The following is a 15950-nucleotide window of genomic DNA, read 5'->3' as shown; positions in this document are numbered from 1 at the left end:
TAGTGCAAGTGACTCCCTTAAGCTTTGATTGCCGAGACCTACACCTCAAAGATGGCAGTCTTGAATAAATACATTGCCAGCCACCAGACAAAGAGCCACACCACCCGCCATCCCTTGAGCCCAGCTTCCTAGAGTCCTTTGTTTTAGAGATCTTGGTTGATTTCTGGCAGCTGGCCATTTGGGTGGCTTGATTTTTCTCTTCCCTTGCTTTAAATTTTCAGTCTTAAGTTTTAAATTCACCACCCTAGGCCCCCACTCTCAAACTCCATAAAAGCAGAGTGCCAGGCTTGTGACCTCACTATGCAGCCCCATGTGTGCTGTGCCCTTCTCAAGACCTATGAGTAAGCTAACCTTTTTTTTTCAACATTTTATTGTGGTTAATTAGGAAGGCATCTTGTAGTCATAGTAAGAACCACAGCATTACTCATCCATAGGCTGTGACCAGCACCAGACAAGATCCTATTTGTATGGTTATTCTTTTATCTCTTAATTTACACGTATCTGGGAGACTTAGTGGCAGCCCCTTTTGCTAATCTGTGATTTTCTATTATTTTCCTCTTCAGCAGCTTCACGTCAGCTTATGTAAATATAAAAAAAGCTTTTGTGTCTGCTTTGACACTTTGTATGACTAACACCATAAAACATAGTAAGACACCACCCTCACCAGGTGTGTCTATATTAGGAGCCTCAGTGGAACCAAAGGTTTTGTGAATTGGTAATAAAGGGGTTTTCCATTTGAAAAATGAAGAAAATATTGTTTGAATACTAGCAAATCTACAGCTTGGCATTTTCCGAGAACCCAGGCACAGCTTTGGAGATTTCTCCTGAGAGACTTGAACTGCTGGAAGATGACCACCAATATCTAAAAGTGCACAGTTGCCAGTGTTGAAATACAAACAGAATTTAGGAAGCTAGCCATGTTAATATTTTTAGAACCCAAGGCAAGACATGATTCTTTACTTCCCCTTTTATAATTATTGCAGAACTCATCTGAGTGCAACTCTCCTGTCCTCCTGTGTGCATGGAAGATATGCTGGATTTTCATGAGACAGACTTTCCTTGCCCTCAGTGAGGACAAGGTCACCATGCATCTGTGGCTGCTGCTGCTGCTCATCCTGGGTGAGTAGATGATTGGACTGGGACAGGGGCCTCAGTTTCTAATGTCAGCCAGGGGAACAACCAAGGCGCTTGTCTCCACTTCCACTTAGAGTTCAGAGACAGCTAGTAGGAGAATGAAAATGAGCAGAGCTGGGTTCCCAGTGTTGGGGAACATAATCCATAACCAATGGGTAAGTCAAAATTAGGGTGAGTTTATTATGAACCAGATCTGAGGGGCATATAGCCCGGGAGAGTCGTTTCATGAAGGAATGGAGCACTCCAAAGAAGCGGGAGTTGACACAGTAGTTATATGCTATCAAATAGTATGTATCATGTATGATTGGAATATCCCTTTTACAATAATCACGAGATTGGTTTGCTGGCACAGCCATTCACACAGCAGGTAGCAGGTCTGTGGTCTTGAGCTGGGTGGTCATAAGGTGAACGCAGCAGGCCAAGAATTAATTCCTAGTATCGGGAGAGATGTTTATCCTTAAGGAAATGCCAATGTGGGGAAAGTTACATCTTTATCTTAAAGGGCATTGGTCTTGTCTTTTGGGCAGAGTAAATACTTAAAGCAGATATACAATGCATATTCAACAGCCACATCAGGCCTTTTTGGAAAAATAAGATCAGACCGAATTAGTTTTACACCAAATTGCTTCCTCATATACTCCAATATATCCTATTGTTTGCTATTTATTTATCACCAGGAAAACCAAAGGCTCTGATTAAAACTAGCAGAGCAAGTCGAGAATGTCACCCATTTAATTTTCATCTCATAGGAAGCTTGGATTTTTCTTTCTGCCAAATCACAGCTCTAAGACCCTCAGATAAAAAAATTACTTCCAAAACTTAGGCGAGTGAGGGAAGACCTACTGAGAAACATGACATCCTTCCTGAGATTTTTAAGCCAATATTGAATCAGAGATTGAAAAAGTAGGAGGAAGAAGGTCCAAGAAATGAGGAGGAGGATAAACCATTTCTCCAAGCCCTTTTCTGCCTCTGCATTGCTACTTTTTAGCTAGAGAAGAGAAGGAGGGAATGAAGTATGCAACAGCAAAGAGATGAGACTGGGTTGTGAATACAATCAATCAAGTTTATAAAATAAATTATAGACTACTTTTTGTTTGTTTATTTGGGGGCTATAGGTGGTATAGAATTGATGTAACCAGCAAAAGGGTTCTTCTATTACCTGCAAAGGCAAGCCAACAGTCAAGAGGCAAGGTGGTAGGAGAGAAAGGGTCTTTTCATTACAGCTTGTTAGCAAGTAGGAAGATGGCAGACTAGTGTTCTAAAGAACCATCTTAAAACTACAAAATTTTGAAACAGTTATATAGGGCAAGTGGGCTGAAGGGGGGTGGTCATGCAATGTTGACCATTTGGTGCTGTAGTCTTGGAGACTCCAGATCATCCCTTCCTCTTGTCACTGGTGATGGATACCAGCAGAAGGATTTTTCCTGAAGGTCATTACATCCCTGGGAAAACTTAAAGAACAAAGTTATTGGCTTATTGGAATAGGGAGGTCTACGTATAAGCCAAGATTATTAAAATAGCAAAGCATGCATATTTCTCACAAGCAGGAGTGTACTTATCCAGGCTACGTGCAAACTAAAGCACTGCTGACAAGGAAAAAGGGGGGGATGTTTTGTGGATCAGGGTCATTTATAGTCCTAACATTGTTCCCTGCTATAAGATGGCTTTCCCTCATGCTAACTTATGTTAACCATTGGCTGTATTTATCTTAGCTATTTAAGCAGCACTAACAATTTCTCCCCTGTCAGTTGTACCCCTCCACCCCAGGGCATAAGCATATGCTGGTGTAGATAATAGGGCCGTCGTGTCCAGTCTGCTACTTCCTGCTGAATGTGGGTGGCATGTGGGCACCATGGCATGGGATAGATTTACTCTCTTTTAAAAATGAGCCAGGGGTGTCTAAGGGGGAGCCGTTGCACTATTGACTTGGAAGCTTTGGTGGTTAAGGTGGATATACATTTTATTCCACTTTTAATGGCTAAATATCTTACTAAACCTACTAATATTACTGTTAGGCCACTTTTTATGATACCCACAAGAATGGATTGAATTCCTGCTGGTATCCAGGAGAAAAGGTTAGTAAACCAGTCACCTGTTCCTGACAGGAAAGGGGTTTTATGATTTTAGGTCATTTGTATCCAGGTGGCTTGTTCTCTTATTTTATTAACACTGGCTTCTACTTGGGAAGAAGTATTGATACAAGCACGGCCGGTGGTGTTAGCGACCATGCACACACCGCCTTGTTCTGCAAGGATGTCATCCAGAGCTGTTCTGTTATCCAAGATGACTTTGGTTAAAGAGTCAAGAGGGGTTTGTAAATTAGCAAGAGGTAAAGCTGTTTCACTAGCTATCATTTCAAGAGTACGAGATGTTGGTGGGCTGCAACTCCCCACCAATGTAACAGAAGGTACCCAAAGAAATAAGCATCCCCATCAGGAATTCCACAAGGAAAATCTCTGCTGCATTTAGTGAGCAGTTTTAGGGAGTTTGCCCTATGTTTAGTTTCTTCATTAGAGCATAAATTAAAAGGTATTATTAGGGTGCCCTATAGATGTTGTCCTGAGTCTGCTCTACTCCATAGACAGTTGTGTGCCCAGGTGATTCCATTATGACTGCATATGAATATATATCCTTTAGGGGTACAATACATATGGTCAATGTCTGTGCTGATGGCCAGTGCAGGATTTTTCACCCAATTGTGACCTGGAAAATTTGAGTCTGTAGGTTCTCTAGGAGTGATTTTTATTGCAGACAAGGATGGTTTGGTGTTTATAATAAGTTGTGTATCTATGCCAGATTTAATCACAAGCCTTTTTGAAACTTCATAAAGAAATAAAATCCAGCATCCAGGGAGGTGACATTGTTAATATGGATTGAAAAATCCACATTATTTCTCTTATTGGTATCTGCAACTTGTGACCCCAGGGAAATGGTGTCCATTAAAATGGAAGAACTGTTCATAGCCCATTTCAATTTTTCTAAACCAGATAACAGGGCCCATTGGGGAAGTAGAAGGTAAGGCACAATGTAGGATAACATTGTTGCCAGGTGTTACACTGAGCACCATTTTTATTTGAATTATCTGGGGAGGCTTAGTGTCTGATATTTGAGTTCATGAGTGAGAGCTCTTGTTTGAAAATAACATCAACGAATTTCTTAATTTTTGCTGTCTAAATCCATATGTGGGAATTTCAATTGGGGAAGTTGTACATGTGGGCAACGTATTGATTTCTGGAGAAGACATATTTGTGCAGTTTTCTCTTTAAGGGTACAGTGAAGCAGGTAATATTTCCCTGTATTTCAGCTGAGAACTGGGCTATTCTAACCCAGTATATAACTCTTCTGATTATAGGCCTTTTGGTCTAACCTGGAGGAACCTGGGAAAAATTACATATGGGGCAGACCAACAGATCCCGATTTTCAAAAACAGAAGAGGGCTTGGGATGGCAAACCCAGCATTTAGTGACATTAGTAGAAGTTGCAATAACCTGAGTGATACGGACCAAAGCACTGCTTTTCCAGGTTACAGTAATAGTAAGAAGAGAAAACAAACATAAAAGGCTAAGTTTTTTTCTTGAATACATATTTTAATTCTTTAAGGGGGTTGACTTGCTAAGTATGCCTTTTATTACAAGGTGTACTTTCCTGTGAGGTTGGACCTGCCTTTATCTCAGAGTGATGTAACCACACTTTTATTCTAGTGAGCCTGACAGATGAGTGTGCGGTCAGCAGTATGTCAAAAGGGCCCGTCCATCTGGCAGCTAGTTGATTTTCAGGTCCTTGTTCTATCCAAGTCTTCAGCAGTACTCGGTCACCAGGATGGAAAGGATGGAGGTGTACATCAGATGGGAAAGCTGACCTGTTAGAGGCAAACTCTTGAATAGAAGTTAGTATAGCACTTAATGATTTGACATAAACTGAGTGTGACACCCGCTAGAGTCTCAGGTGATTCGCCTGAGAAAGAAGGCTGCATAAAATTTCAAAAGGGCTCAGTTTAAGCCTACTTCAGGGAGCCACCCTAATCCACAGCAAGAAAATAGGCAACACTTTGTCCCAGGTGAGATGAGTGGGGCTTTTTTTCCTTTTTTTTTTTTTTTTTTGAGAAAGATTAGCCCTGAGCTAACATCTGCTGCCAATCCTCCTCTTTTTACTGAGGAAGACTGGCCCTGAGCTAACATCCATGCCCATCTTCCTCTACTTTATATATGGGACGCCTACCACAGCATGGCTTGCCAAGTGTTGCCATGTCCGCACCCGGGATCCGAACAGGCGAACCCTGGGCCGACGAAGCAGAACTTGCAAACTTAACCACTGCACCACCGGGTCCGCCCCAATGAGATGAGTTTCTTGACAGTTTTTAACAATATTTCTTTTTAGGGTATGATTCATCTTTTCCGTTTTTCCGGTGGATTGGGGTCTCCAAGCTGAATGCTGTGTCCATTTAATATTTAACGCCTTGGAAACCTGCTGAGTGAATTGAGAAACAAAAGCAAGTCCATTGTCACTCTGTAAGATATTAGGCAGGCCAAATCCAGGAATGATCTCCTTTAATAGAACCCTGACAACTTTCAGTGGCCCTCTCCAATTGGATGGGGAGAAAGCCTCTACCCACCCAGAAAAGGTATCCACCAATACCAGTAAATATGGGTAATTTTCAGCAGCATAGGGCATTTAGGTGAAGTCTATCTGCCAGTCTTCCTTTGGCCGTTCCTCCACGTGTTAGACTCCTAATTGTTGAGGCCCTGGAGCACTTTTGGGATTATTTTTTGCACAAATCATACAACTAGTAGTTACTTGTTGCACAGTCTTTTTAAAATTAGGTCCCAAATGTATTTTTTAACCCAATGTATTGTCTCTTCCATAATGGGTGTTCACATACATCCATTTTAGGAGTGGGCAGAGGAGAGCTTCAGGTGCAAGAATTAGTTCTTGGTTATAATCTTCCAGCCTGCCTGTGGGTCTGAGGTAAAATCCCAGTCTCTTGCACGCTCTAAGTCCCTGTCTGAGTAAGCTGGCTGATATTCAGACAAGTTTATTTGAGGAAGCAAAGGGCCAATTATGTAAGAGCCTTTTACCACTTTCTTGGCTGCTTGGTCAGCCAGGTGGCTTCCTTTAGCGACAGGGGCTTCGTCCTTTTGGTGACCAAGTGTATTATGGCCACTTGCAAGGGCTCATTAATTGTCTCTAATAACTGTCATGTTTCTATAGCATGTTTCATTTCTTTTGTATCAGCAGCTAAGAGTCCCCTTTCTTTCCCTATCGCCCTGTGGACATGGACCACTGAAAATGCTTACCAGGAATCTGTATGAATGTCCACCTTTCTTCTCTGAGATACGTGTAAGTTTCGGGTTTGGGCTGTGATTTCTGCCTTCTGAGCTGAGGTTCCTAGAGGTAGGGCTTTGGCTTCTAAAGTCTCATGTAAGGTCACAACTGCATATCTGGTGCTTCTCTGACCTTGATCCGTGAAGCTGCTGCCGTCTGTAAACAGTTCCAGTTCAGGGTCCTCAGATGGTTGATCTTTTAGGTTTGGTGGTCTGGAATAAACCATTTCTATAACTTGTAAACAGTTTATGGTCTGTTGTTTGTGAAGTTTCATTGGGGAGCAAGGTGGCCGGATTCAGGATTGAAGAGACTTGCAACCTGACATTTGGGTTATCTATCAGAATGGCATTCAGCTTGGAGACTTCAATCCACTGGAAAAACGAATCACACCCTAAAAAAAGAACATTGCTAAAATCTGTCAAGAAACTCATCTCACCTGGGACAAAACATTGCTTATTGCCCTGCTGTGGATTAGGGTATCTCCCTGAAGTAGGCTTAAATTGAGCCCTTTTGAACTTTTATATGGCCATCCTTTCAGGTTTCTTCTTTCCCAGGCGAATCACCTGAGACTCTAAAGGATGTCACACTTGGCATTCTAACGTCTGTCCAAACGACTGATGTTGGACTTTGCCAGAAACCCCAGTTATCGGAGTTGACCTGGTTGATTTTTTGGTCAGTTTTGTATTTAAAACAGCGTAGGTGGCGCCAGTGTCTACTAGAAAATCAATCAGTTTGTCCACCACTGACAATTTTACCTGAGGCTCCTGTGGGGAGAAATATGAATAGGTTATTTTAGGTTCAAAGGAGCCCCAGGACCCCTTCAATCTTTGTCAGAACAAAGATCCTTTTCCACCATCAAGGGGGCTTTTTCCTTAGTTTTCTCACCTAGGGGGAGGTTTTGTTTCTCTTAGGAAACTCTTTTTTCCAGGATCCTTCCTGCTTACAATAAGAACATTGATTTTTCCTGAGGGGGTGCTTACCTGGTGTCCCAGTTTCTTCTTCCAGTAGTTTATATTCTTGCCACTTAAGGCAGAGGCCAGGAGGGTGGCAATTGTCTGGCACGCCCTCTTGTTTAATTCGGTGTTCTCAGCTATTCTAGACCATAAAAGCAATATCTACAAGCTGAGAATGGTCCATTCCTAAAACCCCATCCATTTTTGCAGTTTTCTCTTAATGTCTTGGGCGCTTTGTCCTAAGAAAGTCATGTTGACCATCCTGAGGTTTCCAGGGGCCTCAGGATCAGAGCTGGTGTAATGCCCGTAGGCCTGCTAAACTCTTTCCAGAAATTCAGAGGGGTCCTCATCAGGTTTCTGTTGCAGTCCCTGAATCTTATTTAGATTCTTTTGTTTGGGAACCCCTTTTTTGAGGCCCACCAGAATACACCATTTAAAATGTTCCATTTGGGCTCAGCCCCCCGCTTCTTTGGGGTTCCAATCTGGTTCTACTAATGGGACAGCCACATTAGATTCAAAGGTGTTATTGAGGTCTTCCACATGGAATCTAGTGGCTTCTCTAGCTTTATCTAATGCCAATCTCCTTTCAACACCAATTAACAGCATATTTATCAGAATATGAATGTCTGCCCTTGACGGATGATAAATGGCAAAAATGGAAGAGAACAAGTCAGTCATTTGCTTGGGGTCCTCTTGGCACGGTGGGTTGTTATTTTTTCAGTTGAACAGATGAGAGGTGGAGAAGGGGTTATTCATCCATATGAAACCAGCAGATTGTCCATCAGCATTAACTCCTATTGGCTATTGCCTTAAGGAAAATTGCCTAGCTCTGGGGGTAGCACCTGGCCAAATTGTGTTCCCTGTCTAGTCCTGGGGGGTAAAACCCGGCCAGCTGGCCTGTGTCCTTTTCAGTATTTCCCTTGTAAGATGTTGAGGCCTCAGCTCCCATGGCTAAAGGAGCCTCTTGGGGCTGAGGAGCAGGAAGAGCAGTGGCAGCTGTTTGTGCTTGTGCTGCAGGGGGAGGGTTGAGGGTTTGAATGATTGTCATATCTTTCTCTTCCTCCTGAGTTCCTTGTCAAACCAGTCCTCTTTCTCCTTTTGTTCTTTGTACCATAAGGAAATCTTTGCCCTCTCTTTCCTTATCCTGATATAATAGCATAAAGGGCTGGACATATGGGATCTCATCATCTTTACCAGCTCACTTGCAAAACAATTCTAGCTGTAAGATGGTTAACAATTCAGTGAGCCATTAACCAGCCAGTTCTCACCTGAACCTAGGGAATATTGTGTCCAGGCAGTGTTGCAGTAAAAAATCATCTTTTTCTTAGTCGTTGGCTCATAGCTATAATCAGACCAATTATTCAAAATTTGCCCCAAGAACTGATGGTGGACTTCCCATTGTTATTACACAAAGTTGACTCGTTCTACGCACACACACAGACGCAGAAACACAAATGAGCACTAGATAAACCAGACACTAATGAAATAGTTCCCAGATTTCAGATAAAGTCCTACAACTATTCCCACTCTGAAAGCACACCCAGATGGCCCTACCATAAAAGGCAAGATCCCAGATGGAAGGGAAGGGAATTCTTGGGTATTCCCAAGGCAATTTACCCTGTTCCTGGTTGAGCCTGTGGACTCCCCAGATGTAGCTGTTTCTTGCTTTACCACAGTTAGCCTAAGGAGGCAGCTGGTGTCAGCACAGGAAAGCAGGAAAGGCAAATCCCTGACAGAAGGGGCCTCAGCAGCTGCTAGGGACTTACTGTCAGGCTGCCTGTCTGAGGTCAACTACCTGTGAGCAGGAATTATAGTCCCATCGTGGTCATAAAATTTGTAACTGCCAAAAGGGATGTTCTACTCTCCACAAAGACAAGCCAACAGTCAAGAGGCAAGGTAGTAGGAGAGAAAGGGTCTTTTAATTACAGCTTTCCAGCAAGGGGGAAAATGGCAGACTAGTGTCATAAAGAACCATCTTAAAACTACAACATTTTGAAGCAGTTATATAGGGCAAGTGGGCTGAAGTGAGGTGGTCATGCAATGTTGACCATCTGACATTATAGTCCTTGAGACTTCAGATCATCCCTTTCCCTTGTCATGAGTGATAGATACCAGCAGGGCCTTTTTCCTGAAAGTTGTTACATCCCTGGGAAAACTTAAAGAACAAAGTTATTGGCTTATTGGAATACGGATGTCTACATATAGGCCAAGACTATAAAAATAGCAGAGCATGCATATTTCTCACAAGCAGGAATGTACTTTTCTAGGCTACATGCAAACTGAAGCATTGCTGACAAGGAAAAAGGGGAGAGGGTTTTTGAATCAGGGTCATTTATAGTCCTAATATTGTTCCCCTCTATAACATGGCTTCCCTTATGCTAACCTGTGTTAACCATTGGCTGTATTTATCTTAGTCATTTAGGTGGCACTAACATTGGGACAAAGAAATGAAGAAAAACTAAAGATGTGGTTGTGGCTAGATTGTTGGAAAATTTCTCAGAGAGTATCTAACTGATAATGCTTGAAAAATATTGCTCTATGCTAATCTTTAAATCTTGTCCCCTCACAGCTCCTGGAAGAGAACAATCAGGTCAGTTTTCCCTTCTCTACATTCCTCCTGGTCTCTGGGCATTGGACCTCTTGGCCAGCACAACCTGCCTCCATAAATGAAGGATACAGGGCTGTGCCAACGTTGGTGGTTTTGCTACTCTGAGGTCAGGCCTGCTGCTATGGTGGGTGAGCAGACCCTCCCCTGATTTCTCCAGTTCTTTCCCTATTATCAGGATGCTTCAGTGTAGAGAGGAAGGAAGCATTTGCAGAGGGAAGAGCAGAAGCAGGAGGCTCATGTTGGGAGAGCCTCAGATCTGATCTCCTCTATTCCCTAAGACCCTTCCCTCTGTATGTCCAAACTAGTGCCACTAACAAAGGACATAGAAATAGCTCCCATCCACAGAGGAAATGCTACAGTCAAATCTTTATATATCTCCAAAAGGAGCTCATGTCACTCTCGTGCTTCTGCTTCTGGTCCCATTAGTCAGTTGCAATTCTATACAGAAGTATGATTTGTATATATGATTTCTCAAGCGGCCCATGCCTGTTCATTCAAATTCTTTATATCCTTCAATTATTGATTGTGTCCAACTTAGATGGAGAATAGAAAAAAGTTGCATTCCCCATAGAATCTCAAATTAAGCAAGGTTTAAAAGTAATGAAAATTAAAAAAGAAAAAACCTTATTCAAAATACTAACAAAATTGGAAGTGGTCTTTCAAAGTCTAGAAGCTCCCTCTGAGGTATATCCATCTCAGGCTCACCTTTAGCTTGACAAGACTGCATAGGAGAGGATCATTTCAGAATCAGCCCACCTTCAGAGGCCCTCACAGTGTTTTCCCAACTACAAGGTGCATCTCCTGAACTTTTCTGAGCCCACACCAGGGACCTGAGAGCTATCCCCTATGACACCCACCTACTCACATCCAGGTCAAGAAAAGAATGAGGAAGAACAGATTCTGTCCCAGGCATTTCCCCAGGTTGTTTCTGTTCCATTTCTAATCCAGGTCCTAATAGGAATTAGCACAAGAAAACTCCCAGCTGCAGACCAGGGCCTCCCCTGTTCTCTATTCACCTCCCATTCACCTTCATGTGCCTTCATCTCTCTATTTCCTCTTCAGGTTTAGCTCCAAAAGCTTTTATTCACCTAACTCCTCCATGGTCTGTGAACTTCGATGGAGAGAAAGTGACTCTCACATGCAGGGATTCCAATTCTCCAACCAGGGGAGACATATCCTGGTATTATAATGACAATTTGTTGAAAGAAGAATCTGGAGAAATTCAAATTATGAAGACTGGATACTACAAATGCAAGACCAAAGGATCTTCCCTCAGTGACCCTGTGCATGTGAGATTTTCATCTGGTAAGGAAAGAAAGGAAGAGTTTTTGAAGTAAAGCCACTGGGCAGCATATCTGAGGGCTGGGTTAATGCAGAGCCCTTCAGGCATGAGGCTATTGGAAGTGCTGTCCCCAGGAAATAACAAGATAGAACAGCAGCACGATGCTTCATAGTCCTTCTTCTCCATCCAGAGAAACGTCAGTTACCCAGAAGTCACCAGACAAAGAGGGACTGAGGACTGAAGAAAGGCATGGCATAAAATTCCTCTTCTAAAAATGTGTATGAGAATTTCTTAAGGACCTATCCTGGGGTTAGTTCACTATCCTAGAACAAGGGAGAGTCGAGGATAGGGGCTATGTGGAAATGTTGATGGAGGACATTTGCAACTGTGTACAGGACTGTAGCTCTTTCAAAGTGAGCAAAAATTACAGCTTGAAGAATGAAGCAGCAAGGATAAATTGATTGTGTTCCTCCGTTCTTTGCAGACTGGCTGATTCTCCAGGCTTCCCACCCTGTTTTTGAAGGAGATTATGTATATCTGAGATGCCGGGGGAGGAAAGAAGAGGATATTAGTGAAAAGATTTACTACAAAGACGGAGAAGAACTTGGTGGCAATTATAATTTAGACTCCATCACAATAAATTCAGACTCCCTGGACAACAGCAAATATCATTGTACTGCTTCTAGAAGGGGTTTCTGGAGCTCACGGAAAGAAACTTCAAAACCTATACAGATCCAAGTTCAAGGTAATGGCTACACTCCTGTGGGTAGAAAGGCTTGGCAGGGAACCAGTGGGTGTGGATTGAGGGAAGGTTCTCATCAGTGGGGATTTCATGAAAAGCCTCTTTGGAGCCAGCCACGGGAGGGAGATGAGAAGTGGTTCGATCTGCATGAGTCTCTATCTCCTGATGGCTGCTGCTGAGAACACATGTGCATCTCTCCAGGCATGCTGAGCCTCACTACCTTGGGAATTGTATTTGTTCTTCTCTCTAGAGTTGTTTCCACCTCCTGTGCTGACAGCAAGCCCCTCCCAGCCCATAGAGGGGAGCCCAGTGACCCTGAAATGTGATACCTGGCTCCCTCCGGAGAAGTCATACATTCAGCTTCAATTCTGTTTCTTCAGAGAAGATCAGGCCCTGGGGTCAGGCTGGAGCAGCTCCTCAGGGCTCCAGATCCCTGCCATATGGAGTGAAGACTCAAGGTCTTACTGGTGCCAGGCAGAGACAGTGACTCACAGTACCATGAAAAGAAGCTTGAAATCCCAGATACGTGTACAGAGTGAGTGTCTATGGGGCTGCTCATTCGGAATCAGAGCTGAGGAGAGAAGAACAGAACATGACATCTCCTCCCTGGGATAATGAACATAACAGTGAGGAGACTCCAGCTATCCTAGTATCCTTCTTTTGTGGTTCAACATTGGCTTAATATCCCTAGACCATTCTTTTCCATCTAAGTCAGGTGATAGTAGTTATGGATCAGTTACTGGGTGCCCAGTGCTGTAGGGACTACAGAGACCACAAGATCTGTCTCTCATGTGTAAACAGATAACTAAAAGCACAGATGACCGCATGCTGTCTTTAGAAGTCCCTACGGTGCGTGCATGTTTTGATGTAAACTTGTTCCAAAACAATAAGAAAAGAGGAACATAAACACAAACCAGAATAGCCAAAGAAGAATGTGGGAAGAGGGAGATGAGAGTGAAGTCTTGAAAGATAGAAGAGGAGTTTGGATTCTGAGTAAAGTCACTTCAGGATAGAAATAATATTCCAAGTGTTATCTCTTATTTTGTGGTCCACTGGTGCATCAAATTTTCCTTAGAGACAAATGTCCATAAAATGTGACAGCATTCAACATTAGGTTTAAGATTAAGGGTCCGATGCCAGCATTACTCAAGAATGGGAATTGTTCCTGAGAGGAGGAGTATTACTCCCTTTATAATAATATATACAATTAATTCCTTAATTCCTACTTTGGACCCCTGTCTATTGCACCTGCTTCTATTGGCTTATTCACGGCAGCACCAGCCTTCTCCTTGACCTTAAAGTCCCTTCCATCAAGACCCTCATGTGTCATCTTTTGTCCTCCCAGGAGTCCCTGTGTCTGATGTGAATCTAGAAATCCAGCCCCCTGGAGGGAAGCTGATTGAAGGAGAAAATCTGGTCCTTATCTGCTCAGTAACCAAGGGGACAGGGACTATCACGTTCTCCTGGCACAGAGAAGGCACAATAAGAATTTTGGAAAAAAAGACCCAGCGTTCCCTGTCAGCAGAGCTCCAAATACCCACTGTGAAGGAGAGTGATGCTGGGAGATACTACTGTGCAGCTGACAACATTCATGGCCCCATCCTCAGTACACTGATTACCGTCACAGTGAGAAGTAAGTTCCCTATTCCTTTTACTCAGCCTTGGTTTGCAAGCCAGGGTTTAGGTTCTCTGTCAGGTTCTTCTAAAGAAAGCAACGGAACAGAGGTGTAAAAATTTAAAAGCTAACCAAGGAATGGCAAAGAGGGCAAAATAAGTTGAAGACACCTTACTTTCTGTGGAGAGGACTTAGTAGTGATGAAGACAAAATTTTCCAGGATTGCTCCTCATGACTCAAGGGATATATCTATTTTTAGCCTCCTCGAGTGTAGTTCTGAACCTGTCACAGCTTCAGAGTCCTTCTCTGACAGCTCTTTTTTCTCTCTCAGTTCCAGTGTCTCGCCCTGTCCTCACCATCAGGGCTCCCAGGGCCCAGGCTGTGGTAGGGGATGTGGTGGAGCTTCGTTGTGAGGCCTGGAGAGGCTCTCCTCCAATCCTGTACCAGTTTTACCACGAAGATGCCACCCTGGGAAGCAGCTCAGCCCCCTCTGGAAGAGCAGCATCCTTCAACCTCTCTCTGACTGCAGACCATTCTGGAAACTACTCCTGTGAGGCTGACAATGGGCTGGGAGCCCAACATAGCGACAAAGTGACTCTCAGCGTCACAGGTAAGTAGGATATGTCCATAGCAGTTGCAGCGAAGAACAGATAATGTCTTCTCACAAACAGAGACCCTTTGGGCTATTTGCTGATGTGATGTCCCAACAGACTCCCCACGTTTTCTGCCTCCACCTGAAGGTTCTGGGATTCTTCCCTCTGGCTATACATTCAGTAACTTAGGCAATTCCTTTATTTCCTCTGTCATGAAAGCCGTATGTTCCACATAGTCTTCTAGTAGAGGCAAAAAGACTTTCCAAAATACCAGATATATGATGGTTTAGCAATTTCTGATGAAGGAACGTCATATAGAAAGCTTTATATCTAAATTCCTTTGTCCACGAACAAATGACCCAACTGACCCTTGCCAAGGTTTTCTTCCTCTGCTCCCCTCCAATCTAAATTCCTACTTGGCTCTCTGGATTACTAGACAAAGTGTCTCTCCTTGTGGACACCCACAGCTATCAGAGCAGCAGAGCTTTCTCTTGGCCTTCACACTGATGACCTGTCTGGCCTTCTCACTTTCGCCACATGCCTTCTGACTCTTCAAATGTTAGGATATCATTGAATATGATGTTCTCGGTATCTCCAAACAAAATTTTTCTTCACCAGAGCTATCAAGGCATCTTTATTTCCCACTTCCAGCATATGTTGGCAATTAGCGATGTGCCCACCTATTTAGGAGAGACCCCTAGTCCATGCCATGATCATTCCAAAGTACCCAGCATTTGGAAGGTGAGGAGAAGCACTGAGACTTAGGAGGAGGTGGCAGGATTAAGAGATGTGGTGGTGACTCCCAGTGCCTCAAACCCTTACATTCTCTGGATTTTGCCATGGCTTCTTGTTCTCCAGCTATTCCAAACTATTGGAATACTTATGGTATCTAGGTTAATAATGACTCTTCCTATGGTCCAAGCTTGGGTTACGATTTAAGGAGGATTTGAACCTGGGAGAACCAGATAGTGTGCTGAAACTGGGATTCCAGTCTTGAACAAGAAGATATCTATTTATTTGACGGTGAACAAGTCTCTTTTCTAGTCTTGTCCTCAGTTTCCCCACTTATAAAGTAATTGATTCAAGTAAATCACGGAGGCAAAAACATTCCTGATCCCACATCACTTTCAGCCAAACTTGTTGAACATGTTTCCTAAATACTTTTTATTAGTCACATACATGTTCTACTGTAGTAGCTTAATATATACACTATTAAACACAGAAACATAAATTACATAAGGATGAAATAAACAATATTTTAAAATATTCTTAGAATCTTTGATTAAAATGGTAATTGAATAAGAATTTTTCATTTTCAACGTCTTGGTTTACTCTTTGTGGTACAGTTATTTGATGCCTGGCTATGAGTTTGAGTTATTCCAATTGGTTTCAGTGGCTGCTATCACGTAAAAGATGTCTTACCAATGTATCCAGATCCAAGTGGAAACAAAGCATCTATGATACCCATTTTTCAATCCAATACACTAATTATGCAAAGATTTTCCTTGAAATTTAGCTAGTACATTTCCATTTTTATTGATGTCATTGTTATTCTTGCAAAATACATGAGAAATGTTGCATATTTAAATTTATTACAGATGAGTTCAAGCTTTGAAAGACATATAAACTGGTTAGTACATGCTATTTAAATACAATTTTAAATGTGTAGATATAAATATTTGAAGTTGACATATTGACATA

The 15950-nt window shown here is 42.7% G+C and overlaps 1 protein-coding gene across 9 annotated transcripts in view; it reads left to right on the top strand.

Moving 5' to 3' along the window:
- FCRL3 (Fc receptor like 3) overlaps positions 1-15950 on the top strand; it is a 94492-nt gene that overhangs the window by 64000 nt on the left and 14542 nt on the right. For 5 of the 9 annotated variants that reach the window (XR_011498038.1, XR_011498037.1, XM_070496971.1 and 2 more), the window contains exons 1-7: positions 870-1119; positions 9979-9999; positions 11080-11322; positions 11784-12044; positions 12292-12576; positions 13387-13674; positions 13988-14266. Coding sequence is in view for 7 of the 9 variants with exons in the window: in XM_070496971.1 (XP_070353072.1) it covers positions 1044-1119; positions 9979-9999; positions 11080-11322; positions 11784-12044; positions 12292-12576; positions 13387-13674; positions 13988-14266 (1453 nt within the window). In the remaining 2 variants the exon portion in view is untranslated. Of the gene's footprint in view, positions 1-866; positions 1120-9978; positions 10000-11079; positions 11323-11783; positions 12045-12291; positions 12577-13386; positions 13675-13987; positions 14267-15950 lie in introns of those variants that run through there. The other 4 variants (XM_070496974.1, XM_070496973.1, XM_070496972.1 and 1 more) reach the window with 4 other exon arrangements.

The sequence above is a fragment of the Equus asinus genome, chromosome 25 (genome assembly GCF_041296235.1).
Source record: "Equus asinus isolate D_3611 breed Donkey chromosome 25, EquAss-T2T_v2, whole genome shotgun sequence".
Lineage (NCBI taxonomy): Eukaryota > Metazoa > Chordata > Mammalia > Perissodactyla > Equidae > Equus > Equus asinus.
The sequence above is the reverse complement of the archived record's forward strand: the minus strand, read 5'-3'. Positions and strand labels throughout refer to the sequence as shown.